We start from the raw sequence: 27256 nt of genomic DNA on the forward strand, positions 1-27256 counted from the left end.
TGACTATTGGATGTTCTTATAGGCACTATAGCATTGGCAGCCTAATCTAAGGAGTTGATAGGCTTGAAGTCATAAACAGCGCAATGCTTGAAGCACAGCAAAGAGCTGCTGGCAAACGCAGGAAAGTGGTGTTTGAATGAATGCTTACGAGCCTGCTGCTACCTACCACCGCTCAGTCAGACTGTTCTATCAAATATCAAATCATAGACTTAATTATAATATAATAAACACACAGAAATACGAGCATTAAGTCATTAATATGGTCAAATCCGGCATCTATAATTTCAAAAACAAAACCTTTATTCTTTCAGTGAAATTCGGAACCGTTCCGTATTTTATCGAACGGGTGGCATCCCTAAGTCTAAAAATTGCTGTTACATTGCACAACCTTGAATGTTATGTCATAATTATGTAAAATTCCGGAAAATGAATTACGGTCTTTGTTAGGAAGAAATGTTCTTCACACAGTTCGCAACGAGCCAGGCAGCCCAAACTGGTGCATATACCCTGACTCTGCTTGCACAGAACGCAAGAGAAGTGACACAATTTCCCTAGTTAAAACAAATGCATATCTGCAGGTTTAAAAATATATGCTTGTGTATTGATTTTAAGAAAGACATTGATGTTTATGGTTAGGTACACATTGGTGCAATGACAGCGCTTTTTCTTTTGAATGCGCTTGTTAAATCATCACCTGTTTGGCGAAGTAGGCTATGATTCATTGATCATGCAGGTAGCCTACTGGTTAGAGCATTGGATTAGTAACGGGAAGGTTGCAAGATCGCATCCCTGAGCTGACAAGGTAGAAATCTGCCGTTCTGCCCCTGAACAAGGCAGTTAGCCTACTGTTCCTAGGCTGTCATTGATAATAAGAATTTGTTCTTAACTGACTTGCCTGGTTAAATAAAGGAAAATAAAAATGCAGGACAAGCTAGATAAACTGGTAATATCATCAACCATGTGTAGTTAGCTAGTGATAATGTTAAGATTGATTCTTTTTTATGAGATAAGTTTAATGCTAGCTAGCAACTTACCTTGGCTCCTTGCTGCACTCGCATAACAAGTGGTCAGCCTGCCACACAGTCTCCTCGTAGAGTGCAATGTAATCGTCCGAAAATGCCGATTACCGGTTGTTATGAAAACTTGAAATCGGCCATAGATGTTAGTCTTCCTCCTCCTTTTTGTCAATCTCGACAAACAGACCAACAGAAAGACAGACAAACCGACAGAAGTGAAGCATTTCCATGAAAACAAACACACTGGCTTCATCCCTCTTGAACATGTCAAGGCTCTTGTCAAGGAGGGGTGAGTTGTTGACATGCTCACATTCGGAATGCAGTCTAGATAGGTATGCAAGTATTGGAGCAACATTGTACTTTGAACACACCGGTGCTATTAAGAACCCTCCTGTGGAGCTAGAAGGCAATTACTTAATGCATCCCTGGACACTCAGCTGTGTGTTGAACTCACTCCATCTCGCTTTTCATCAGTCTGCTGTTGATATGGCTCACCGGCACACCTTAATCAAACATGCCTTTGAGACACACACACACACACACACACACACACACACACACACACACACACACACACACACACACACTTGTCTATCGCTCAATACTATTCACTGTTGTGAACCGCATGATAAGGAATAGGTGCTCACTTGAAACAAAATTGACTTCAAGAAGTAGCAAATTATTTTAAACAAAATGGACTTCAACAAATACCAAATAGCAAATGATACATATGGGAGCATCAGAAGGAGCGGCATGGGTAAGAGAGGCACATACTCCAAATCATCATCGCCCCCTTAAGATAAACCCCAATACCAAATACGCCTTTGATTTGGAGCATTTTTCTCAATGCCTTTTTCACAAAGTAGTTTGAAATTTGTCCAATTAGAATGGTCTTCAGCCATGTTGAAAGCTGATGTGTGGTCAGTCCCACGAGGTCAGTCCCCAGCTGCTATGAAAACAAGGCCTCACGGTCATTTATTTTTACCTTTATTTAACTAGGCAAGTCAGTTAAGGACAAATTCTTATTTTCAATGACGGCCTAGGAACAGTGGGTTAACTGCCTGTTCAGGGGCAGAACGACAGATTTGTAAGGTAAAATAAAGCTTGGGTATTTGAACTTGCAACCTTCCGGTTTCTAGTCCAATGCTCTAACCACTAGGCTATCCTGCCAAAGGTAATCAGCAAGACCATTTGCTCAACTTTTACAGGCTTCGCTCACATTAATAACCTTGGAGCAGAGGTTTTTATTTCAATTGGCCTTACATTCAGTTTTCTTTCTGAAGCTTCAAGTCTCGTTCAAAGTATTACTGGTATTGGCAAGGTTGTTCATATCTGCAGACACTGATATTGGAGCAGGTAATTAAGTCGAACTAACCCTGCTATCAGTCTAGGGAACCCTATACCCAAGTGAAGTGACTTAGGGGTCGTTCAAAAGTATGTAACAGTACTCCACAATATATATATAAAAAAACAGCAGCGGTGGGGATACATCCAACAGGACTGATGACACCTCTTTGAAAATGCTGTGCCACAAGTATAAAATATATGATGGAGGGAAAGCACAAGAGAGGGAAAGAGAAAGAAACAGAAAACGAAAGGGATAGGTGAGCAGGGGAGTCGCTAAACGACAGCGGGTAGCTATTTATCTCTTGCCTGCCCCTTTGGCTACTACACTTCCTGCAGCCCCAGTTATTTTCCTTGACAAACACTGTTCCTCTACTGTGCCATAGGTGATTTAGACTCCGGTGGTGGGCATGGACCACCATCCCATTATGGGAACAGTCGGAGAGAAAATGAAAAGCCAGACCCAGCCTATTAATCACTAATTACAGGCTGGATGTTGAAGGTTCGGTCCCTCCCAGGAGAAGAGCCATGGAAGTCCAAAACAAGACGAAAGGAGCAGCCAGGCCACTTGCCTGTCTGATAAATCAGAGGCCAAAGAAGGTGAGCCAAAATGTCCAGCAGCCCGTGCTCCAGTTCGACCTATAAGGAATTGCCCATTCTGTGACTTCACATTCAAATCGTTTTCCCTCCGACGGTATGATGATGATGGAGCTCGCCGGCTGGCAATTGATCTTTTTAAACTCCCACATAACTTCCCCCGTTTCAGTCCCCCCGAGATTGCCTGTGAATCAACTTTATCGCTCGGAGCGCATTTCCAAAGCATTAAGATACAAGGGACACGTAATTGAATGGTTAGGGAGGATATTATTGGAGGAGATCTTGTGGGTATATCCCGTCACTATAAAGCCTGCTGGGTTTTGAAACGTCCATGCGTCGTGTTAACTGTGATGTTATCAGGGTTGTTTTGCCAGCAGTGTCGACGGGTAGGAGGATCATAATAGAGCCAGGGGTAGGAAGCTCCCACTTGGATGTTGTATTGTTTGTAGAGTAGGATGTCCGTTGTAGGCATCTGTATTTGTTTACGTGATATTGGCCCGACAGAGTTCAGTGAGCATGTCAAAAGATGACCACCGTTTGCTCTCGGCAACCATATTTATTTTGAATATTTTGATCAACAGTGTGTTTATGTCATCTTTAAACCCGTATGACAATATTAAATCCTTGTATGAATCTCGATCTGCTTCTAGGAAAACATCAAGTGACTTTTTTTTTTTTATCTCGGCTGTGTCCAATAAACCCAGAGCTGAACTCTGAAAATTAGTTATTTCATTGTTTACAAACTCTTAACGTCACAATAGATTAAATTTGCACTCAATTATTTGTAATAGATTCTACCAACTTTGTACAACTCTTAGAGCAACATATATCCATTGATTGGGTTGTGGGTCATTAATGGACAACTATATTCAAACATTGTCTCTGATTTTTATGCCGATTTACGCAGAGACTGGACAATTCAGGAACACTCAACACCTATTGGAAAGCCATTCTGGTGTGTGTTTGGCCTTAACATTTGTGTATTTGTCCCGCCGAAAAGATAACTATCCCAAGGTTAGTTATTCAAAAGGGTTTCATTGAACTTTTTACCTGAACTTGTTTCTTTCATCTTGACAAACTCCCCAGTCCCTGCCAGTGACAAGCATACCCATAATATGATGCTGCCAACACAATACTTACAAATACAGAGGTTCAACAGCATTGCATTCACTCCACGGTGCTGACCTCTATGACAAAATGAAAAGAGAAAAGCCTGTGTATAAAAATCCACAAAAAAGCATCCATTCTGTTTCCAACAGGGCTGTTAAGTAATATACAGCAAATAAATAGACATTTTGGCCTAAAAACAACTGGCTTGGGTTAAACACTATACAACACATCACAGAGTGAAACCCTCTGTGTTTTCTAATATTGTGGCGGCATCATGTTATGTGCTTGTTATAGGCAGGTACTTTGGAGTTTGTCAGGATCAAAAGACACATGCAAGGAGCAAAGCCCAGGTAAAATATTAGAGGAAATCCTGTCTGTAATATAGTTTTTTTTTCTTCATAGGGACAGATTTTAATACTGAAGACTCACCAGAATGGCTTTCCAAGATGTGTTGAGTGGTCCTGAGTGGTCCAGTATCAGGCCCGACTTACAGTGCCTTCAGAAAGTATTCATACCCATTGACTTGTTCCACATTTTGTTGTGTTACTGCGTGAATTCTCACCCATCTACACACTATACCCCATAATGGAAAAGTTAAATAATGTTTTTAAAATTCTTTGCAAAATTCTTGAAAATTAAATACAGAAATATCTAATCACACCCCTGAGTCAATACATGTTAGAATCACCTTTGGCAGAGGTTACAGCTGTGAGTTTTTCTGGGTAGGTCTCTAAGAGTATTGTACAATATTTGCACATTATTCTTTAACGAATTCTTCAAGCTCTGTCAAGTTGGTTGTTGATCATTGCTAGACAGCCATTTTCAAGTCTTGCCATATATTTTCAAGCCTATTTAAGTCAAAACTGTAACTAGGCCACTCAGGAACATTCAATGTCATCTTGGTAAACAACTCCAGTCTATATTTGGCCTTGTGCTTTAGGTTATTGTCCAGCTGAAAGGTTAATTTTTATCACAGATACAGGACGCCTGTATCTTTGTAGTAACTGAGTGTATTGATACACCATCCAGTTCACCGATGCTCAAAGGTATATTCAATATTTATTTTTTTACCCATCACCCATTAGGTGCCCTTCTTTATGGAACAAGCACCTCCCTGGTCTTTGTGGTGGAATCCTACACCACATGGAGAGTTTAGCCTAATTCCAGCTCATTAAATCAAAGTGGTTGCATACACCAATTTGCAGATGTTATCACAGGTGCAGTGAAAGGCTTATGTGTCTAGCTCCAACAGTGCAGTAATACCTAGCCATACAAAATGATTCACACATAATCCAAAAAGGTTAAAAAAAAAAGAAATTGAGAAATATCAGAACGAGCAATGTCAAAAGTCCGGAATATACATTTAAATCGGAAAGTATTCATACCCCTTGACTTTTTCAGCCTTATTACAGCCTTATTCTACAATGGTTTAAATACAAATAGTTCCTCGTCAAGCTACACACAATACCCCATAATGACAAAGCAAAAACATGTTTTTATGTACATGGGGTAGCAGTCTCTAAGGTGCAGGGTAGAGTGCCGGGTGGTAGCCAGCTAGTAAAAGTCACTAAGGTTCAGAGCAGGGTACTGGACGGAGGCCGGCTTGTGGTGGCCTGGAGATGGAAGCTGTTCATCGGTCTCAGGTCCCAGCTTTGATGCACCTGTACTGTCTTCCCCTTCTCAGTTGTGTTTCGGTGCGCTAAGCTAATTGCTAGTCTCCGGAACTGGGCTTTTCTTTCATTAGGTTTTGTATTTCATGCTCTCATGAGCAGAACAAATTGAGTCAGTGTTTCCTTTTGCTCTGTTGCTCATTAGCCCAAGAGGAAAATTAAAAGGCTCACACTAGTTACAAATCTAGTTACATAACAGAGTTAAAGGGATGCTGGGGTAACAGATTCTTTTTTCATTCATTGTCTCATTGAAGAACTGGAAGCGTAATAGCCGCTAACCATCGACACCCTTACTGGCCACACACAAAAGTTCTGTTTTTCCAAGATGTTTTCTGTGCTTTGAGTCCCTTGTAAACGAAAAACAAGTTAACATTAACATACATATATATTTTTAATAAAGGCTGTAGATTTATGGCAGCATAATACAGCATATTGTTATTGAATAATATGCTTTCAATAGAGCAATCAGTGACGTTAGCAATATATGGAGGACTGGGGTTTCTTTTGGTTTGCCGGTGCATTTCAAGTAATCTCTTTATGTAAATATTACATAAATATGGTGGCATTGTGGGAAATTGAATAGAACACCCACAATCCCTTTGGAAAAGTCCACATGATAATATGGATAGCTAGTTGGGTGGATGAAATCCTTGGAGATATGGGGATGGTTTCAATTAAATGTACATTAAACCTCTTGTTTCCTCAATGTTTTTACATAGCTCCTAATGCCATACATTTCGTCTTGATGTATGAACTCATTATGTTTCCCCTATGCATATTTTACCAGGAAACAAACAATATCATGCAGTAATGCTGTGCCTTGCCAAAAAAACACTGGCTAATTGAGACTCTTTCTGTCTATTCTACTTTTTTCAGCTTGATTAATTCAAAGAATGTGCACAAACACACTGTGCCATAATCACTCTGCTTTTCAGTGTGCTGTGCTCACACACACAAAACATAATTTTGCGTACTTCTTTGATATGTGGAAGTAAATACATGCACACACACACACTGACACAGTCTTCCGCAGCTAACCTTTTGGGGTCGTACAATTCAGTCCCATTCAAAATCCTATTTTCATTCATCCCTAATCCTAACCCTTAACCCAAAAACCGAACCTTAACCCTAACCCTAGCTCCTAAACCTAATTCTAACCCTTACACTAATTTTAACCTTAACCCAAAACCTTGACCTTTGGTCAAATTTTTTGTTTGTTTACTACAGTTGGTCCCCGCAAGTGTAGTTACACACACACACACACACACACACACACACACACACACACACACACACACACACACACACACACACACACACACACACACACACACACACACACACACACACACACACACACACACACACGTGCCAAGTCATAGACTGTTCTCTCTGCTACCACACGGCAAGCGGTACCGGAGCGCCAGGTTTGGGACCAAAAGGCTCCTGAACAGCTTCTATCCCCAATCCATAAGACTCCTGAACAGTTAATTAAAAGTCTACCCGGACTATTTGCATTGACCCCCTTTTTTTTGCATTGACTCTCTTGCACTGGCTCTATGCAAACTCACTGTACTCTACCCACACACTCACACTTACTACACTGACACTCCAACCAACACACACACACACACACACACACACACACACACACGTTTCAATTCTTACATTTAAGCACCCTGGTAGAACAAAAATGGCTGTGTCACCGCTCTCTATGACTAACGGGTGATCTAATTACCAGCTGGCTTTCTGTCTTTACAGAAGTGTTCCAGCTCACCCTGCCCGATGACCAGAAATTGAGGATCACCACGGTAACCGTTGGCCAGAGTGCCATCTTGACTTGTGCAATCACAGGGGAGCAGAGACCTCCCATCATCTGGAAACGCAACAATCAGGTTCTCAACTTGCTGGATCTGGAGGACATAAATGTAAGTGGTGCCTGCAGCCTCACCTGAAATACAGCTGAACTTCTAGTTTTGTAAGACACACACACACACACACACACACACACACACACACGCTTTCTTTAACCTGGACAAATCAAAAGGTTGACCTAGAGCTTTTGAACATTTTGGGTTTGACAGTTATTCAGTCTGCTTAGAGGGATTACCAAAGGGGTTCAACTCCAATGGGGAAGCACCTATTTTTACTTCCCGCTGAGCGTGTCATCGTCTCTGACATTGTCTATGTGCTGAATCTGCTGGTAGTCCCCGACAACCACCATGTCGCTTTCATTCTTCTTCAAAGGCAGGACACTTAGAGACTTGAGGTTCAGTGAGTCACCAGGCAACACTGCCCACTCTCTACGTTCTCCCCCTTCAGGGTTGGCCAAGCTATAGCTGACTCGACCATGCGTAATTGAGTCAACACTGTCGCATTAGATAAAGGCGGTCCAGCGAAGCCGCTAATGTAACATTAAATGTTGATGACCTTTTAAACTGTGTGAGGAATTGCACAGCTGCCGCCAATCATCCCCGAGTACCATCATCCCTGGGATCGGATTTCTGTCCCAACTGTTTCCAAAGCGCTTCAGCTTCTTATAAGACCCTCCATTTACATGAAGAATCTTCTTCTTTCTTCGCCCCGTCCATCGCCGACTCTCCAAGGTGCTTGATGACTAGCATGTGAATGCAGGCGCACTGACACCCCGGTCCCCTCTATAATAAATTATTCATCATTTTGTACGGCAAAATGACATGGGAATGCATCAAAACAAGCCTATGCCAAGTTGGATTAAAGTGAGTGAGCTAGATGTAACTCTTGGGTAAAGTAACGGCCTTGTCAGGTCAAGTTAAATCGACTTCGATGTCATTCGGCTCCTGTGTATGGTAGATATTTTCTAAGACTGTTTTATTTTACTCGCTCCATGTGGGCAGCATCGGGCAACCGCTGAAGACATCCAATGGAGTTCAGAGGCTTTGCAACCTGAAGGGGGGTCTTTGTTTCTTCCTCTTCACATAGAATAACTTATTTCCCTGTTGAATGGAAGGAGACCCCTTTTATTGTTAGCATCGACATACAGTTAGTTGATATCAACTGTTATTGTACTAACTGGTTCCTAACACGAAGTGCTGTGGTGTAGTAGGAAACCAACCTTACACGGTATTGCGGTGTTACGGACTGTAACAGCTCAATTGAATTGGACACTACACTGTACTGTATGTACACTATTTAAATTCAGTCACAGGCTAATGAAGTCAAGTTGGGATACCTTCGTTCTGTTCTGTTAGTGTCAGTTTCCGTGCCATTCAGGTTAACTGTATTCTGCCCACCGCTTCCCTCAGTGTGAGCTCAACTGTGATCCCGGTGTCTGTCAGCTTTGGATTTATTTTCCTGTAGTCGTCTTAACAAGGTTGTCCCCGACCTTGGGCAGATGATTACCGCAGATGGCCTATTGTTATGAACAGCCCACCAGCCATGAGAACAACAAAAGACTCAAGAAATTGTCATTTAGTCTAGTTAGTCAGTCAGACAGTCATTTCTTACTAAACACAAAAGTGTCTGTACCAAGTGTTTTATCACTAACTAGACTAAGCGAAATATCAAGCAAAAACCCCAAACCGGTTTACCCTAGATTATTTATTGCCCTTAGTCTTGTGGCTAATTGCCAACAGAGTTGTTCATAGCAAAGTGAGTGGATTTATACACACCTGGTGTTCACCAACCCCCTCTGTGAAGGCCAATTATCCAATTTCACCAAAGTTTCGGTATAATTGTGCCTTTTAATATGCCAAGGCCTGAACTGCCAACACTAATTGGAGTTGTACTTCGGTAAATGGATTTCTAGGATTTACACTGTTTCATTTAACAGACCACTTCCCTTTAAGAATGGGTGTTATTTAAAATATTACAAAATCTGTCAACAGTCCGACTCAGTGAATCCCACATTAATCCTAATGGTGTGCTCTTATTATGGAGTTCAATAGAGCCGGTTTCCATTTTGACAAAGCAGCTTACTCTAATCCCATGAATACGACAGTTGCTGGGCATTGCATCATCATCCTCAGCTGTTGGCTGGTATTAGGATGCTCCAGGCAGGAGAGGGCCGAAGCATGATGAAGACTGCAAGGATGAGTGCTCTGCTTGGGAAAGTATCTACATTGAGTCTTGTGTCTAGACTGCCTACTCTGCACGTCCGGCGTAGAAGCTTAAGGAATTTATGTGGAATTGTAATAGAGGAGAGAGGAGACAGTATGTCTCGGTGCTGTACTTATCTTGAGAGTCTTGGTTCGCCCTGATCAAGGGTTTATGCGTATTGTGGTTTATCTCCCAAATGTTCAAGGGCCTATTGTACTGAGTGGGGTAAAGCAGCTAGGATTTTAATCTATATAGGCATACTTTACACTGCATGTACAGTACTAGTCAAAAGTTTCATCATTCCCACATTCAAGGGATTTTCTTTATTTTTACTATTTTATACAATGTAGAATAATAGGGAAGACATCAAAACTATAAAATAACACATATGGAATCATGTAGTAACCAAAAAAGTATTAAACAAATCCAAATATATGTTATATTTGAGATTCTTCAAAGTAGCCACCCTTTTTCTTGATGACATCTTTGCACACTCTTGGCATTCTCTCAACCAGCTTCATCAGGTAGTCATCTGGAATGCATTTCCATTAACGGGTGTGCCTTGTTAAAAGTTCATTTGTGGAATTTCTTTCCTTCTTAATGTGTTTTAGCCAATCAGTTGTGTTGTGACAAAGTAGGGTTGGTATACAGGAGACAGCCCTATTTGGTACAGGAAAGGAAGACCCAGAGTTACCTCTGCTGCAGAGGATAAATTCATTAGTCTCAGGTATTAACTGCACCTCAGATTGTAAAACAGACATATCTCAACATGAACTGTTCAGAGGAGACTGCTTGAATCAGGCCTTCATGGTCAAATTGCTGCAAAGAAACCACTACTAAATGACACCAATAATAAGAAGAGACTTGCTTGGGCCAATAAAAACACAAGCAATGGACATTAGACCGGTGGAAGTCTGTCCTTTGGTCTGATGAGTCCAAATTTTAGATTTTAGATTCCAACCACTGAGTCTTTGTGAGACGCAAAGTAGGTGAATTAATTATTATATTATGGAGGAGGTGTGATGGTGTGGGGGTGCATTGCTGGTGACACTGTCTGTGATTTATTTAGAATTCAAGGCACACGTAACCATCATGGCTACCACAGCATTCTGCAGCCATACACCATCCCATCTGGTTTGGGCTTAGTGGGACTATCATTTATTTTTCAACAGGACAATGACCCAAAACACACATTCAGGCTGTTTAAGGGCTATTTGACCAAGAATGAGAGTGATAGAGTGCTGCATCAGATGACCTGGCCTCCACAATCAACTGACATCAAACCAATTGAGATGGTTTGGGATGAGAGTGGAGGAAAAGCAGCCAACAAGTGCTCAGCCATATGTAGGAACTCCTTCAAGACTGTTGGAAAAGCATTCCAGGTGACTACCTCATGATGCTGGCTGAGAGAATGCCAAGAGTGTGCAAAGCTGTCATCAAGTGTGGCTACTTTGAAGAATTTAAAATATATTTTGATCTGTTTAACACTTTTCTGGTTACTACGTGATTCCATATGTGTTATTTCATAGTTTTGATGTCTTCACTGTTATTCTACAATGTAGAAAATAGTAAAACAAAAATTAAGAAAAACCCTTGAATGAGTAGGTGTGTCCAAACTTTTGACTGGTACTGTACATGTTGAGCTATAATACTTCTCTATTCGCTATAAATACTCCAATTCATATCGTAGGAAACACAACATGCATGAAATAAATTAAGCTGTATGATGAGTAGTGTAACATGGTGGAAAGCGTGCCAACTTCTGATAGTTGCCATTGCCTGCTTTATATGTTGTGTCATGTCTTCCTTCAAAGTGAACCTTTACTCAAGTCTTCCTTTTAACTAACATCTAAATGTTTCATTTGTGTTCTTTCTCCCCAGCAGATCCCAACAAAGGTAGGTTTCATCGGAACTGATGTCATCCACAATAAAAAGCCCACAAAGCTAATGAATTCCCTGTCATGGATACATCTGACCTTGACATCATATTGAAGAAGTCGGCTTATACACCTGGCCTCACATGTCCTGCCCTTTATTAGGGTCACATCTCCCACCCTGTATTAGATGCCAATGAGACAGTTCCTTGGTGTTCTTTAAGAGGTCAGCTGGTCATGCAAAGGGTTGCTGGCAGCCATTTTTTTCCCTATCAGGATTGCCTGTAAATCTTCTTCCTTTTCCTCTTTTTGCTCCTCTGTCTCACCGTCTCACCTTCCCTCAGCTATGTCTGAGAGGTGGAGGGGGACGGAGGGGTGGAGGAAGGGTGCGGGGTCGATCGCCTCCAGTGCCTCTAGTTCCACCCCTCTGAGTTTCATTTCTCCCCCCATTCATTTTTCATTTAGAAGGGTGACACAATATGCTTTCCGCAGAGGGGCCAAAACGTGCCATCAATTCCCTTCACACAGCGATGGTATGATGATCCGGCACAGCCCGAGTCTCACAATCTCATACCTGATCGCTGTTTATTTGGTCATAGAGGTTGTACCTGCCAAACATGGTGGCCCATGCCTATGCTTTATAGCTGTCTTGCAGGTCTATGTAAGGGACGACATGTACTGACTCTGAAACCGAAACAATGCCATCAGACATGATTGGAATTCTAATTGAATTATGACAAGAAACACAGATTTGCTATCTTTCTTCAGGTCTCTCTGGGTTCCCAGCAAGGAAAGCTGCTTAATCAAATTAGAATGAATACATTTTTATCAACTAACTGAAGTAAGAAATACTCCCATAAAAAATATTAAATTACTGTGAAAATATAAATGTTGATAGGTATTAAATGAGGAAGTGAATTTAAGTTATTTCCAGATGGATTCATTAGCTTTGGGGCTTATTTCAATGTACTGTAACAGCAGTATTCTTTTTTTATTACATTTTTAAAATATTTTTCCTCTTACTCAGCATCTAAACTCAGCAAAAGAAGAAATGTCTCAATGTCAACGGCGTTTATTTTCAGCAAATTTAACGTGTAAATATTTGTATGAACACAAGATTCAACAACTGAGATATAAACTGAAAAAAACACAGCAATGTGACTAACAGAAATGGAATAATGTGTGCATCTCCTCCTCATGGACTGCACCAGATTTGCCAGTTCTTGCTGTGAGATGTTACCCCTCTCTTCCACCAAGGCACCTGCAAGTTCCCAGACATTTCTGAGGGGAATGGCCCTAGCCCTCACCCCTGATCCAACAGGTCCCAGACGTGCTCAATGGGATTGAGATCCAGGCTCTTCGCTGGCAATGGCAGAACACTGACACCCCTGTCTTGCAGGAAATCACGCACAGAACGAACAGTATGTCTGGTGGCATTGTCAAGCTGGAGGGTCATGTCAGGATGAGCCTGCAGGAAGGGTATCACGAGGGAGGAGGATGTCTTCCCTGTAACGCACAGCGTTGAGATTGCCTGCAATGAAAACAAGCTCAGTCCAATGATGCTGTGACACAACGCACCAGACCATGACGGACCCTCCACCTCCAAATCGATCCCGCTCCAGAGTACAGGCCTCATTGTAATGCTCATTCCTTAGGCGATAAACGTGAATCCGACAATCACCCCTGGTGAGACAAAACCGCGACTTGTCAGTGAAGAGGACTTTTTGCAAGTCCTGTCTGATCTAGCAACGGTGGGTTTGTGCCCGTAGGTGACATGGTGTCGGGGATGTCTGGTGAGGACCTGCCTTACAACAGGCCTACAGTCCAGCCTCTTTCGGCCTATTGTGGACAGCACTGATGGAGGGATTGTGCGTTCCTGGTGTAACTCGGGTAGTTGTTGTTGCCATTATGTACCTGCCCCGCAGGTGTGATGTTCGGATGTACCGATCCTGTGCAGGTGTTGTTACACGTAGTCTGCCACTGCGAGGACAATCAGCTGCCCATCGTGTCTCCCTGTTGCGCTGTCTTAGGCATTTCACAGTACGGACATTGCAATTTATTGCCCTGGCCACATCTGCAGTCCTCATGCCTCCTTACAGCATGCCTAAGGCATGTTCACGCAGATGAGCAGGGACCCTGGGCATCTTTCTTTTGGTGTTTTTTCAGAGTCAGTAGAAAGGCCTCTTTAGTGTCCTAAGTTTTCATAACTATGACCTTAATTGCCTACCGTCTGTAAGCTGTTAGTGTCTTAACGACCGTTCCACAGGTGCATGTTCATGAATTGTTTTGTGGTTTATTGAACAAGCATGGGAAACAGTGTTTAAAACCCTTTACAATGGAGATCTGTGGAGTTATTTGGATTTTTACGAATTATCTTTGAAAGACAGGGTCCTGAAAAGGGACGTTTCTTTTTTTCTGCTGAGTTTATTTGTTTTCACCACCAGCTTGATCATGACACAGCAAACATTATATTTGTTTCAGTTGTTTACCAATGACCTTGGTAACCTCACAGATTGGCTTGTCATTTGAAATTGCGCAGTTAAACTTGTATTTGTTTTGCATTCAGGGAAAAAACAAAAAAGACAAATTACATCCTCTCATTTTGCTCCTTTCAGTGATTACTCATAATGGCGTTTTCAATTGATTATGCTCAACATGAAGAACACCAGTTCACATTGACATGTTATTTGTACTTTCTTGTTTTCCTTATTTTTCCTTATATGTGTGTTGTTATCGTTAGATAGGAACCTAAGCATTTCGGTGCACCTGCGATCTGCAAGTCTGTGTACGGGACCAAGAAACATTGATTTGATTTTGATTTGATTACCATAACATTACAGACAGACTTACTTCAACCTACCTCGGTTTTAAAACTAGCCCCAACTATAGGTGAATTTCAGCCCCAAAACAAAAGACAAAGCAGTTTTTCATAGTTGCTTCCTGGACATGTTTTTGATAAGATGCAGGTTTCTCTTTCGTAAAAGATAATACATAGAAATGTTCAAGTGTAACTTTACTCCTATCACATGTCGTTAAGGACCCTGTATTGGGTATTATGGTAGCAGGCATACAAAAAAACAATAATTGGAAGATTGTTGAACAACTGCTTGTCTTTGATGGAAATGTATGTCACAGTGTGCTTTTATTGATCATGTCCTCCTTGTCCTCAGTTTTCCTTTGCTGCTTTACAAAAGTTCCAATAACATCATTTCTCTCTGCTGCAAGCCCCACAGCCATATTTGCCTGAGCACATTTTGCACATTCTCAAAACATTTTCATTTTCAGATCTGAATATCATTCATACTAAGGTGAATTCGATTTTGAACCCCATTCGTTTTTTGTTGTTGTTGTTGTCCCACACAGCCATTGTGACGTCCCTCTTTCTTCTTCTGCAGGATTTTGGAGATGACGGCTCATTGTACATCACCAAGGTGACCACCACCCATACAGGGAACTACACCTGCCATGCTGACGGGTACGAGCAGCTCTTGCAGACGCACACGCTCCAGGTGAACGGTAAGCCACCGCCTCTGCTCGGCGGGAACAGAATGGTACACTCTCACACTTCCTTCCGCAGCTGTGTCACAGCCAAATGCCTATCCATGCCAAATGCTGTTAAATCACACCTGAGAGTGCGCCTGGATACTTTGACACGCCACCATTGAGACAGAGATGTGTGAGGTGAAATGAAATGCTTACGGGGCTGTCAAGTTTTTTTTTTTTTCGCAGAAAGGAAACTGGGAATGCGACATGAGCTTGTTGAGAGTGTTGTTTTGGATCTATAATTCTATCAGAGTGATCAAACTGCTTTCCTTTCTTTCAGGATTATCACTCAGTCAGATTTAACGAATCAAATAGCCCTTAGTTGTGTGAAAATGCTTTCAAGTGTTAGATTTGTAATTGGAAAGGGGGCCATGTCTTGTCGATGCCATTTTCATGTTAGAGACATGAGTTGAGGCACGCAGGAAAAGATGGTACTGCTGTCTTAAAACACTCACGGCTGCTGAATTTCTGACAGAAGGACAATCGTTTGAAACAGTTTCCATTAATGATGACCTTAAAGCACACACAATAGCACTCACAGTGTAGTTAATGATAATGTATCGCTTTAATTGGTTGAAAAACAAATTGGCTGGCCCGGGTAAATGCAAGCCTGGCAAATGATTTTGGAAATGGATGGGGCGAAAAAGTTCATCTTTGTGCTAACAGCCATCAGGGTTCACTGATGGCCTTTCGCTCAATTATGCGTCAAAACATTGAAAAAACTCACATCAGAATTGTCAGGGGATAATGTTCGCCTTTCTCTGGAAATACAGTTCAGGGTTCGGTCTAAAATACCACCTTTTGATTACCACTGCAGTATATTATATAGAAATGCACAAGGGCATAAGTATATGACGTGAGAAAACTGGAAGAAATGCATTTAATTATGGTCAAATGCTTATTTATTTTATTTGACCTTTATTTAACTAGGCAAGTCAGTCAAGAACAAATTCTTATTTTTATGATGCATAGCTGCTTGAGTAATGGAAAACAACTGATTACAGCCAGATGACTCAGCAAAATCTCCTCTCTACAGGCTTTCCATATGTTATTACATGCTTATTACATTGATTACTATCACAGGGTTTTTAGACAAGTTAATCAGCACTGAGCAATTACGGTGACAATTTGTGAAAAAAGCCACATGAGCATTATTCTTGTGTCCGGGGCTGTTCATGTTCTAATTTGGTGTATGTGTATGTATTCACGTAAATTGTATCCCTCGACTTGGTGGAGTTGTCTTTCACAGTCTTGGTCCTCATTGGCTGTAGGGATGTGGAGCATCCGTGTATGGTTCCTTCTCTCTGATGTTTGGAAACCTCCATGGGTGGCCCAGAGCTAGCTGTGAGAACAGGCAGGAAGAAAGACTAATCACTACGCAGAGAAAAAGTGTTTTCCATGGTGGGCGGCCAGAACACTCCGACAGCCCCTATAATGGGGCTTGCCTTGGTCGTGATGTTTGAGATGAAACACAGAGGGCAGGGGAATCACAGGGGCTACGAGTCAATTTGGTGAAAAGTTGAAAGTCTGAAACCACCCTTGAGTGTGCTGGCAAGGCTGTCTCCTGAAGGGTTTTGTGGAGGGTGTGTGTGTGCCTGTTTGTATGCGTGCATGCCTGTGTGTATGCGTGTATGTCCGTGTGCATGCATGCATACATGTGAGTCTATGTGTGTATCAATGTGTGTGTTTTTTTGTGTGTGTGTGTGTGTGTGTGTGTGTATGTTTGTGTGTGTGTGTGATACACACACTTCCTTTGCCACCAGTGCTGAAGGGAGACTTGCTGTGTGATTGACGGCAGGCTGGGGAGGTTTATGATGGAGCTGTCAACCCTGCTGTGTCCTATACTCGTATCACTATGTCTCTTGTCACTCCTAGGAAGACATCAGGCTACAACACGTCTCCAATTCTGTCTGAATTTAGTTTTGAGTGTGAAAACCGCTATGACTATATTTCACTTTGTGCCTGTCCGGAGCTAAAGGAAATGGTGATTCGAACATGAACAAGAAGTGTTTTTACAAATGCATGCACAGAGGAAGATTGAGGCATTTTGGGAGGGAGGGAGGGAGGGAGGAAGCAAGCCACTCACATGAAAATAAGAAGTGTTTAGAGAAATATATCATTTTTTTGTTCTAGGTTAATAAGACCTTGATTAACTTATATACAATGTGTGCTGACTGTAGTATATCAATTGGAAGTGGAACGGTGGAGTCTAAAGGCCGTCACTGTGTAAAGACGGCATGACCTCCAAAATGGTCTCCTAATCAAATCAGATCTAACGTTATTTGTCGCGTGTGGCGAATACAACAGGTGTAGACTTTACCGTGAAATGCTTACTTACAAGACCTTAACCAACAGTGCAGTTCAAGAAGAAGAACATATTTACCAAGTAAGCTAAAATAAAATAAAAAGTAATAATAAAAAGTAACACAATAAGAATAACAATAACGAGACCCATGACAAATCTTTTCAGTCTCCTGAGGGGGGAAAATCGTTTTTGTCGTGCCCTCTTCATGACTGTATTGGCATGTTAGGACCATGAGAGTTCGTTGGGGATGTGGACACCAAGGAACTTGAAACTCTCGACCCGCTCCACTACACCCCGTCGATGTTAATGGGCGCCTGTTCGGCCCCGACTTTTCCTGAAATGGTATCGATGTAATCGGTGGGAATCCGCAACAGTAAACCATCGTTTTTATGATGCTTGACATAAAGAGTCAAACAACATTTTAAACTATGCATTTAATGGATTTTAGTGGTGTTATTTCTGTCAGCTGGCTACTTTTACCTTACACCTGCTATGGCTCGTTCCGGTTGGTATGTTTGGCATTGCTGGGTGGCATACCTTCAAGCTGAGGCATGTTGTAGGCAGCAGGTTCTAGGAACCAGAATGTTACTGGGAGCAGATGGCCATGGCACCAAATCACTCTCCAGTCTCACACTCACCTGGCTGGCCAAAGGCTTCCTCTCCCTAGTCAAGCCCACAGGAAATAGTCTCTGTAGCCAGTGGCATTTCCTCTTCTCTCTCCTATGCCATCCTACCAGGGTAGCAAGGTGGAAATCTTCTCTGAAGCCTTGATGTCACTGCTCTTTATAAGTGTATTTGAATCCTTAAGAGTCTATTGATGTGCCTGTACGTCAATCTAAGTAACATAATAAGAACATCCCAATCAGCGGCCTTCCACATCTGCGGTGGAAGGTGGTCAAGCTACAGCGGTGTTTGTCAGACCATGAGACAATCCCACAAAAATGTCTTGTCACGAAAACGTCTGTAACGTCCGAACGGTTTGGCCCACAAACAGCCACTGTATGATTATTTTTTATTTTTTTACTGATACCTAAAGGGTCCTAAAATTCTAAATCAAATCGCAAAATGATCCGTGGTATGACCATCTTCAAACAAATCCATATGTTAGCTTAGGCTTTTAGAGGTTAAATGGTATTACTGGTATTGTTTTTGCCTCTATTTTAAAGTGGGTCAATAGGCCATAGATTTGGGCCACATTTGCTGTGAATCAAATGTCAATGACAGGATAGCATGTCGGAGTGGTCTAATGTTCCCAATTGACCTCTATCAGGTCATTACTCTTAAATTCAACAGGGAAAGTGAAGTACAGAGAAACATACGGTCACAAGCTGCCATATTGCCTTTGTTTACAAGTATTCCTCCACATAAAATTACAACAATATTGGAGGTGCACTTAATGAGTCAATAGTGCATTGACACACATTGATTAACCTTTTCAATAATGAAAATCATTTTTCAGCACTCTTTGAACTTTGTCATAATACTATCAGCCTTAGAATGTGCTATCCATTCTAAGGATTATTCAAATATATTAGTTAGATTTTGTACCACGAAATATTCTAACCAGTTATAGGGGCCCTGCATAAGAACTATGTCACACTTTCATAAGCAATGCATAAAAATGACTCTTGTCAAAAACTGCTGGTTGACCTGTGGAATTCTGTGTCTATTGCTTATAAATGCCTGAACATTGCTTATACATCTCCTATATCGAACACATCTTAAGTAAAGTTGTTAGACAAAAGTCGTGCCTCTTCCTGCAGCTCCATTCCCCCTCATCCCCGTACCTGACAAAAGATTGCCCAAAATCAATGGTCGCCCAACAAAATCAATTGCCAGCCCCACCGAGGTTCCCTCCCTTATTTATCAAGCTGATTTGTTTGGGTTGCGCAGATCTCGCCGAGCACACCAATGTTTCTAATGGCATTCAGCATATGCTGGAAATGCACTTGATCCTATTGATAGTATGTTAATGCAGAGGTGAGAAGTTAAATGGACTTGGCAGACACTCTGAAAGAAAACTTCTTATCCAATAAGGCTGCCTCATTCCTCAAACGCCCCATCATTTTGAAAAAAGTGTGTGTTGGCCTACATTCATCTTTTCTTCTCTTCCTTCTTCCCACAATGCAGTTCCTCCCGTCATCCGCGTCTACCCAGAGAGCCAGGCACGGGAGCCAGGGGTGACGGCCAGTCTCCGGTGCCATGCTGAGGGTATCCCCAACCCACAACTGGCATGGCTGAAGAATGGCATGGACATCGCTACCAAGCTGTCCAAACAGCTCACCCTGCAAGGTGGGTTCCATCTAGCCGCAGGTGGGGAATAGGGTTAGAAATTGGATCAAGCAACGCTGGCATACATCTGGGTCATGTTCAGTAGGGTATACCGAATCAAAACGTTTTGCAACCCAAGTGGAAAATACGTGTTCTTATTGGAGAAGTTAAGCTAGTACCTCCCAGTTTCACTCCATTTCAAAATGTTTTATTCTAGTGTCAAATTTGACTACAAAGTGGAAATTTAGTAATTTTGGTTATAAAGTCAGTCTCGTCTAAAACGGAGTTTGGAACACAGGGGGTAAATCAAGGTTGTGTTTTGATTTGACAATGTCCATTTTTCCACTAACATGGGGTGAACAGCTGCGGTGATTGCGCCCTATCCAATAGCATAGACAGTGAGACAGGCCTGCCCAGCAGTTCCGACTTTGTTTACATAAGACGTCACGCACTTTCTTACTTGAGAATTACTGCACCAAACACCCTAAGTTACATGTAAAATTGCACAACTAAAAGATCCTCAGCAAAAACGTCAACATTTATTGCACATTTCTTGAGTTACCTTAGATTAATTCTGGTGATTTTAAGGAAGTGAAACAGGCTTCCGCGTCTACGGTGTCTCATGGGGGACAAACATGGAATCGGTCAGGAAACACTCCTCTAAGACTGAAATTTAATTTTTGTTTCTGAGCAACAGAAAAACACATGTGCCAATCGGCGTGTTCAGTGGCTCTTCTTAGTGCTTTTGGTGTGACACCAAAATCATTCCCCAGATGGGCAGACACCCTACCATTAGCGACAACTAGATCAACACAGTACACAATGACAACCCACTACATGGCGCAACTTTGCAAGGTCTCCCATTTTGACTTTTTACAATCCTGTTAAGACCCCTCACTCTCCCGTCTCCTATCCTGTTAGTCTCAGTTATGTAATGGGATGACTTTGATCAAAATTGGCAAACATCTCTTAAGTGTCACTGGCAACACACAAATGGTATTTCATCTGCATGTGCCACACTTACTGACAGTGTCTGTGTGTGTGCGTAAGTGCGCCCATCTGTCTGTGTGCGTGTATGTCTGTGCGCGTCTGTCTGTGTGCTCATGTTTTCTCTTGTGTCGGCCAGCTAACGGAAGCGAGGTGCACATCAGCAACGTCCACTTCGAGGACACGGGGGCGTACACCTGTATCGCCAAAAACGATGCCGGGGTGGACGAGGACATCTCCTCCCTGTTTGTGGAGGATTCGGCGCGCAAGACCCGTATGTATAAGTCATGATGTCTCCTTTGCGTGTGTGTATCCTTCCCTGGAGATAATGGAGAAGTGCGGCTCAAAACGTTCAATCATTTATCCAGTCACTTGTTAATAGTTTATAACAAATTTAATAATAGAACTTCAGCTAGAGAAATGATTGATAGGAGACAATAATATTGTGTGTAGCTATCTAGTGGTTTGGTGGTTTGGCTATGGAGGCTAATGGTTGTCATTAGTAACAGGGTACCTATGGTAATGTCTGTGTTGTTTATTTTTTATCTTAGATTCTTATTTAATTGAGAGAGATTTGCACTGATGGTCCCGTCATCAAAAGGCGTGTGAAATTAATTCAGCTTTTTGAGGAAATGTTTGGGTGGCCCTACGGGACAAAGTAGAATTGTGATACAAGTACGTGTTCAGAACAGACACAGTCCTATTCATCATGAAACTTTCCAAAATGTAAAACAAAGAAAAAAAAGAGATCAATCCCTGATTAGCGAACCACGTTGTCACTAATCCTCTTCTCTCCTAATAAGGAAGGCCAGACTCTAGTGGATTACGACACCCAGAGTCATCATTGAAAGGGTGAAATTATGGCACTGGGTGGCATTTTATCTCCATGGCAATTTCCTAACGTCCACAAGGGGCAACGCGAGTGTCTATTACCATTTAGTAGGAGTGTTGGCAATGGGGTTGACGATGGGCTTAAACCACGAGCTACGGCTCAGAGGATTGCGGGCTCAATCCAGGTGCTAGGCACTCTGTTTGTATTTTTTGTTTTCCTGCTTTAACCCTATCCCAAACCTTAACTACTCAGACTGAATCACTAAACTTAGGTTTCAGTTTCACTTTTGCACAGTTTAACTGGCAGCTAGAATAGGGGGAAATATATTCTGTAATTAAAACGGTATGCACACTCTTTAATCTATAGACGGCCCCACATGCATTAATTAAAACGGTCAGCCATGCCACATCTCTGTTGCTGCAGTTACGGGGAGGGATGGGGTTTTATTTGGAGCTTGTGTTGTAGTAACAGCACGTAAAAAGCAAACAGAGCAACTCTAACTCTCAAGTCACTCACATGTCCCCTTCGATGATGCATTAGGTTTAGCTGCTGTCCCAGCGACAGTGACACACTCCACGTGCCGTCACACATCACAGGATCACTCAGAAGTCAGTCAGTTGCCTCCTTTGAAGATTTGAAGCCACCGAGTATGATGAAACTGCTCAGGGGTTTGACACACGCACTGGTGACCATTTTGGATCATCCCCAACCCAGAGAGCATACTTACTCTTGGGTCAGAATTCAGTCAGTCTCCTCCTTTGAAGCTTTGAATTCACTGTGTATGATGAAACTGCTCAGGAGGTCTGCACACTTGCGACCATTTTGGATCCACAGCCCATAGTCAACATTAAAGAGATAGCAGCGTGGATGTTGAAATAGTCCACCACTACATTATAACCACCCAGCGGCACCCCAATGCATGTTTGACCTCGTCTGGTCTCCCCTTATTACCCCTGTTGACTGTCTACTTATCCAGGAGCTCAGCTTGCTCTGCTAGACCGCAATGCAGACTGCCTCTGGTTGCCTCTCTAGCCCTGAGGCTATGTTAGTGCTCTTAGTCAGTGTGTAAGCTGAAGCGCCGCTGTGCACGACTGATGCATCCCACCACTCTCTCTCTTCTGCATGAGAGAGAGAGAGAGAGAGAGAGATGTCAACAACTGCAAGGTGATACACAGTCACAATAGACAGTTGAGCACATTTTATGTTTTGTACAAAATAATGTATTATACCCTAATGAACCTAAATTCACTGTATTACAGCCATCACTGGAAAGTGATGTAGCCTTACAGTAGGGTATGGAACATCACTTTGTTTATGATGTACTGTAGCCTACTTTCTTATATCCGTATATTAACATAGACTTGTGAAAGACACTTGTGATCAGCTGATGCATGTGATATATGGTCCATGTGAACTGCCCTTCATATAACCAGTGTAACTTGTGTCCCTGGGCTGGCTAGCTTTAACCTTAGCCAAGCTATTCCTAGACATCTCTTGTCTCCCTCTTCCCTCCTGCCCTCCCTTCCTCACCTCCCTCCGTCCCTCCCTCCCATTGGATAGCTGTCTGCTGTGCCTCGGTGGCTGTCGATCCCTCAATGACCTCCCATCTTTACTGGTAGCGGTACAACCTCAACCCCTTTGGCAGTTGGAGCCGTGTGTGCACTTTCAACTCAATGCTGTCGACCATCGTTTGCTAGAGCTCCTTCATATCGCCCTTTATGTTTTCAGGTAGATGTGATGTCACACCACATGTTATATTTGAATTTCTCCTGTCCACTATTGTCACGTGTGAGTTTTCACTCGTGCAAATGGCACAGTAGGCTGCATGGTTCATACATCAGGTATCTAGTACAAAATAAACACAAGTATCTTGGCTGCCTTATTCAACACGGTGTTGATAGATTGCTGAAGTAGTTATAGTAACACCAGTGTGGGAAACGTGATACTCTGAGCGAAGAATAAACCCCACTCAGTGGATTCACCTTGAGCTCGTTCAAGGTCAGAAACCTGCTTCTCGCCTCCGCGAGAGTCAGACGTTTTTCTTGAAGCTGTTGGTGCACTTCATCACCGTCAAAAAAAGCGCGCAGACAATATTCAGAGTGCTCCATAAGAGTCAACGCCAGGGGTTGTGGGTTCGATTCCCACGGGGGGACCACTACAGAAAAAGTTATGAAATTGTAGGCATTCACTACTGGATAAGAGTGTCTGCTAAATGACAAAAAAATATTATAATAATCTGACAAGAACTGGTGCTAAACTGGCATGAATATCTGCCCTGCATTTAAAAATGGCCGCCAATTATTTCTGGAGCGTGAGGCAGGGGTCTTTGTTGGCGTTAGTTTTGGTGTGCCTTGGTCAAAACATATAGAGGGACATGTGCCTACAGCCTAAGCATTTTGAGTACTGTGTGTGTGTCAACATGTGTGTGTGTATCAATCTCTCGCTCAACGTCCCTAAAGACAAAGGAGCCGATCCTGGACTACAGGAAACAAAAGGCCGAAAACGCCCCATTCACATCAAAGGGGTTGTAGTGGAGTGGGTCTAGAGCTTCAAGTTCGTTGGTGTCCATATCACTGAGGACCGATTATGATCCAAACACACCTCTTCCCCCTCAGGAGGCTGAAAATATTTGGCATGGGCCCTCAGATCCTCAAAAGGTTAAACAGCTGCACCATCTTGACTGGCTGCATCACTGCTTGATATGGCAACTGCTTGGCATCCGACGGCAAGGCGCTACATAGCGTAGTGCGTACGGCCCAGTACATCACTGGGGCCGAGCTCCCTGCCATCCATGACTTCTATACCAGGCGGTGTCAGAGGAAGGCCCTAAAAATGTACTCCAGCCAAGTCATAGACTGTTCTCTCTGCTACCACATGGCAAGCGGTACCGGAGCGCCAGGTTTGGGACCAAAAGGCTCCTGAACAGCTTCTACCCCCAATCCATAAGACTCCTGAACAGTTAATTAAATGTCTACCCGGACTATTTGCATTGACCCCCTTTTTTTTTGCATTGACTCTCTTGCACTGGCTCTATGCAAACTCACTGTACTCTACCCACACACTCACACTTACTACACTGACACTCCAACACACACACACACACCCCACACACACACACACACTCAGACTACATATGCTCACACACACAAAACACTCACACACACATGCATATTGACGCCACACACAAACACACACACACACATTTAAAAAATGTTTTAACTCTGCATTGTTGGGAAAGGGATCGTAAGTAAATATTTAACGGTTAAAGTCTACACCCGTTGTATTCGGCGCACGCGACAAATACATGATTTTGATTCTGGGTGTTTAGGTGTGTGGGTGTGTGTCAACGTGTGCGTGTTTGTGTGTGTGTCAATCGATCAACAGTCCCTATGCAGTAACCTAAGCTGTGTGGCCAGCAACAGCAGTGTCATGGCCTGTCTGTCTGGCTGTGGGTCTGCAGGGGCTCCATTGTGAAGCATTTGTAAGGCCTATGTATGGCATCCTTGAGCATGTGTCAAGCATGTACTGTATGGTACATTAGGGTGTGTAGGCTTTTGTTGCGGCCAAGCAATATCACACAAAATTCAACAAATCCTTGAGCTCTTAGTTGAATCAGCCCTTGTGGGGTATTGTGAATGGGAGAGCGACAGGCTTTTGTCACGGCCCAACACTACCTTGACAATTTCAACAAATCATCAAGCCCTTGAATCAGTTGAATCAGCTTCATAGGACATTGCCAATGACTTGCGGTGTATTGTAATACCAGTGTGTGACATTATGACGACTCGGGGAAGGCTGTCGGAGACCTGCACTTTTCTCCTTTTTACTTTTTTAATCATTTAATGTATATTTGCATACATTAAATGATTAAAAAAGTATAGTGAGGCTATAATTCTAAAAGTAAAGTTTCCATCACTGGGAGTCTTAACAGCTTGCTGTCGGGAAAGTACTTATTTGAAACCATCTAAAACATTTATCCTGCTTTTTCTCCTGACGAGGTAAAATCACATGGGTAGCTCCACACTTCTGTCTCACCAATTACTTGTGCTTTTGAATTTTTCAAGGATTTTCCCCTCCCAGGATTAAATCGTTGGATATATATATATTTTTTTAAAGATTATATACTATCCCCCCAGTAGTCAGTTCTCTCCACAGACTTCCACCTCCAATTATAGAATAGTCTTACACCTTTGAAGAATTCCATTTCGGCATTATCCGGTATAGTATGGCTGGGTTGTTTCTCAATCCAGCTAAAGTTATCCTTCCAATAATGAAGCGTCCTTATATCGGCAGGATTAAGCTTTTAAACACAACTGCAGCAAAAATAAAAACCTGGTTGAACATTAATCCATTTACAGCGTTTCATGGCATTGGAACAGGAAGAATTGAAGTTAATGTACACTTAAGTCGATGGTGATACAGCATAGTTGTTGGTGGGCAAATATTGTCAACATTCCATTTTGTTTGTGTGTGTGTCTCTGAACTGATTTGTCATCTTTGCCTGGACGATCACATTCTCTAAGCTCTTTGTGTGGCATTTTATTAACTCGTATTTCAATCTTTCCATAACCTTCTATCTATCCATCCATAACTGATGTATCATGGTCAGACCGTGAAACAGGAACGTTAATGAATCCAATTGAAATCTGTGTCGTCATCATGTCAATAAAGCCAGGCCGTATTTGGACAAAGGTATTTATAACCAGCTATAATTAAAACATATCCTCTGTCTCAATTTTACTATGCTGCCAGGTCAATTTGCATAACAACTGACACACACAGCAGACACAACGTGCCAATGTTACCAGGCGACTCAAAACCAAACACAGGCTGATAAATCCAATGAATCACAGTGGGAGAAGAATAAAGAGAGGAAGACACCCAGGGTGATTGTGTTGCGAAGCATATTTTCATTTGCATCTGCCGGCCTAGCTAAGTTCGGGATGCCTGGCATCACCTGTTAATTCAGTCAGTAAGTCTGCTAGCTGCGACGTCAGGATGTTCCAATCCACAGGCACTGTGCCCAAATTTTGCAGCTGTGTGCCCTTGTAAGCAGAGCAAGTTTGTGTTGTAACCTTGCTGGTGGGAAGGTGTCGTTATGTGGGGAATGTGGAGTCCCGGCATAGTGAACCCCGCCGCAGCTGAAAGTGGCGCCTAGCTGTTTTATAATATGGATGACGAATATGATTTATGTGCCCCTTGTATGTTTTAGAACGAGCGCAATCTTTCTGCCCTGTGATAAATAGCATCATATTAATGCGTTATTGGAAAAGACTTGAGCGCCAAGACCTCATCTTATAACCTTCCGCCTTCCTCCATTTTCCCCAGCAGTACCAATTTGGCGCTTTTTTGAACACCACCAGAAACTCCATTTTCCCCTGCTACTCCCCTTTTTCTTTCCACGCTCGTCTTTAATCTACAGCAGTTCTCTGTGTAACTTGAACTCAGTTCTTTTAAAAGAGACCAAAAATGTATGCACGAGCTCAAGGGAGTGGGACTTGACACAGCACTTTTGAAAGATGAGGCTAACAGGTCTGTTTTGCCACGACCAAAGCAATGGCACAACTGCTTTGGCAGCTATTTGTATTGATCTTTCTCTACTCTCTCCACACACCAGAAGAGAGGGCGAG

General features: G+C 42.5%; 1 protein-coding gene across 2 annotated transcripts in view; it reads left to right on the forward strand.

Annotated features, from left to right (window-relative positions):
- The window catches only part of LOC115129559 (follistatin-related protein 5-like), a 180327-nt gene that overhangs the window by 125706 nt on the left and 27365 nt on the right, over window positions 1-27256 (forward strand). For both annotated transcript variants that reach the window (XM_029660041.2, XM_029660042.2), the window contains exons 7-10: window positions 7499-7665; window positions 15084-15204; window positions 19667-19828; window positions 20934-21068. In XM_029660041.2, the coding sequence (XP_029515901.1) occupies window positions 7499-7665; window positions 15084-15204; window positions 19667-19828; window positions 20934-21068 (585 nt within the window). The remainder of the gene's footprint in view (window positions 1-7498; window positions 7666-15083; window positions 15205-19666; window positions 19829-20933; window positions 21069-27256) is intronic.

The sequence above is a fragment of the Oncorhynchus nerka genome, linkage group LG5 (genome assembly GCF_034236695.1).
Source record: "Oncorhynchus nerka isolate Pitt River linkage group LG5, Oner_Uvic_2.0, whole genome shotgun sequence".
Classification (NCBI taxonomy): Eukaryota; Metazoa; Chordata; class Actinopteri; order Salmoniformes; family Salmonidae; genus Oncorhynchus; species Oncorhynchus nerka.